The sequence below is a fragment of the Pollicipes pollicipes genome, unplaced genomic scaffold (genome assembly GCF_011947565.3).
Source record: "Pollicipes pollicipes isolate AB1234 unplaced genomic scaffold, Ppol_2.1 Scaffold_2555;HRSCAF=2994_pilon_pilon_pilon, whole genome shotgun sequence".
In the NCBI taxonomy this organism is placed as follows: domain Eukaryota; kingdom Metazoa; phylum Arthropoda; class Thecostraca; order Pollicipedomorpha; family Pollicipedidae; genus Pollicipes; species Pollicipes pollicipes.
Genome location: NW_023596136.1, coordinates 42,000,583 through 42,002,782, shown reverse-complemented (window position 1 = coordinate 42,002,782; position 2,200 = coordinate 42,000,583). Strand labels below are relative to the sequence as shown.

The 2,200-nt window shown below is 55.2% G+C and overlaps 1 protein-coding gene across 1 annotated transcript in view; it reads left to right on the top strand.

Annotated features, from left to right (window-relative positions):
* The window catches only part of LOC119101450 (mitogen-activated protein kinase kinase kinase kinase 5-like), an 8,523-nt gene extending 7,648 nt beyond the window's left edge, over nucleotides 1–875 (top strand). Inside the window, exon 8 of the mRNA XM_037224795.1 lies at nucleotides 781–875. Within this exon, the coding sequence (XP_037080690.1) occupies nucleotides 781–875 (95 nt within the window). The remainder of the gene's footprint in view (nucleotides 1–780) is intronic.
* Nucleotides 876–2,200: the final 1,325 nt, after the last annotated feature.

Here is a 2,200-nt window from a genome sequence, read left to right as displayed (position 1 = left end):
AATGGTGGCTTTCAAACTGTCAGGGATTGTTTTGGGTTGACGTCTCGGCGGTGCCGTGTACCGTCTATGACGCCATCTATAGGCGCCTCTGCCGAGAGACTGACGTCACGGACGTGATGATTACGGCGGTGCCGTGTACCGTCTATGACTATATAGGCGCCTCTGCCGAGAGACTGACGTCACGGACGTGATGATTACACAACTGGCTTGGGAAGAATGGTATCATTGCATGGGCAAAACATGGTGCGCGAATAAGAGCGACCGTCGTATCCATGTGCACCAGACATGCGCCGGCAGCTCCGCTACAAATCACAGGATACGATCGTGGGATCCGAGTGCAGGATCGTATTAACATGAAACCTCATGGGATTCTGGATCTACCCTTGCGATCAAGGCATTGCACACCGACTTTGTGCAAAAGCGTAGCACTCACCCGTTACTTGTTTGTCTCTTGTACCAACGCAGCATACTAGAAATTGTCGCGCAGTTCAGCGAGTACTGGCGTGTTGAATAGTCCCTAAAACATTTCAACGTCACAACTGTTTGACAGACAGTGCAATAATCGATCTCCAGTAAACTGTTGCAATAAACTGGCCATGCTAGCGCTGAGCTGGTGTGGTCAACACTCGTTCGCCATGTAAACACGGATGGCTGTTCCAATTAGCCGGGGGAGGACGGCCGCCAGGACGTCCGGGGCGCTTCAGCCCGCTCCCGGTATGGCCGCCGTCAGGTCAGGCTCGCGCCATTTGCTGATACCCGCTGAAACGCGACCCTTCACAGGGTCTGACAATTCGCCTCTACAGAGTGAGGACGCCGCGGAGGCCTTCGTGGCCCCCATCCGGGCCGATTTGAGATGTTCGCTGCGTGGCGCGTAATCGCCTCTTGTATGGCGTGTCCGCAGTAAAGCCGTGTGTGTTACGCGCCTTAGACTGCCCAGCTCCTCGCTCGGGACGCAGTCGACGTTGGCGGCATACTGGTGTGACAACCCGAGGCGGCCGAGATCGCGTGCTGAATCCAGTCTAATGTCGGCGCGTCCCGGATTGCTCGGTTCCTCGCTCGGGACGCAGCCGACATTGGCGGCATATTGGCGTGACGACCCGAGGCGGCCGAGATCGCAGGCTGAATCCAGCCTTGTGTCGGCCGGCGGCCCCAGCGGCGGCGTCCCCGGCCGGTGCTGATTGACCGTTGACCTGTGGGGTGCGGTCGGCCGGCCGGTCCGGTGGCCTTTGTCATCGAGGTGTGCGTCAGGGCTGGCCGGACGCGTTAGTCACCGCTGCAAGAACTGGGGCCGATGGAACACCATCGCGTGCCAGTTGTACAGTCGAACACTCGGCAGTTGTTGGCTCACGGCTCGTGTGTGCAGTGCGGAATAAAATGCGGCGTAACAGTCACAACATGCTTTACGGATGACGGCTGCAAATTCATTTGTGCGACGGTAAAAGCATTGAAGTGAGGTTTTCATTCCAATAGACTTCCGCTGGTAACTTAGTTGTGCGTTACCGGATTAATACTGGGTTCGCCTGGTGATGCATGGTTCCGTCCCCCTAACGTGATAACATCTGAACAAAATTGACCCTTCCGTGGCTGGGTCTTAGTGGGCTTGGTTTGAAGCCAATCTGTCATCGCTATCGATTGGCCGCCACCCGGGATTCTGCGTACACCACTGGCGAATTGTATTCTGGTGATGAAAGGGCAAGGTAAGCTGTCTGACGTTCGTACAAAACAATACATAATGCTTGATAAACCTCGTCCCTACCGTCTTCGGTGGAGAGAGAACCAATGCGAAGGGCCGTAGAAAACTGTAGAAGAAACCCGGTAGCGTCGATACATAGCGTATATATTAATTACGTGAATTAAGGAGGACTTTAAGCTATGTATTATGTGTTAGTTGCCACCTCTGACCGTTTTTTGTTTTTTTACTCACCGACGGAATTGGCTAGGTCGCTGTCACTCATACGATATGGGATACAGTTTCAGACTGAACGTCCCATAGCACGTGCCATTCCGCCCTGGTTTCCTCCCACTGCAAGAAGAACCTAAGGCCTCTCCCCGCCCAGCGCCATCGCACCACTTCACACCGGTGAAATTCACACTTCTCGGCACGGTGAGCGAGCCTCCCTTCGGCTTCGCCTACCGCGGCCGGTGGCTGTGTTGTCCGTGTATAGCGTTCGTGTCGCGTCTCGTCAGATTGGCGCCGGTG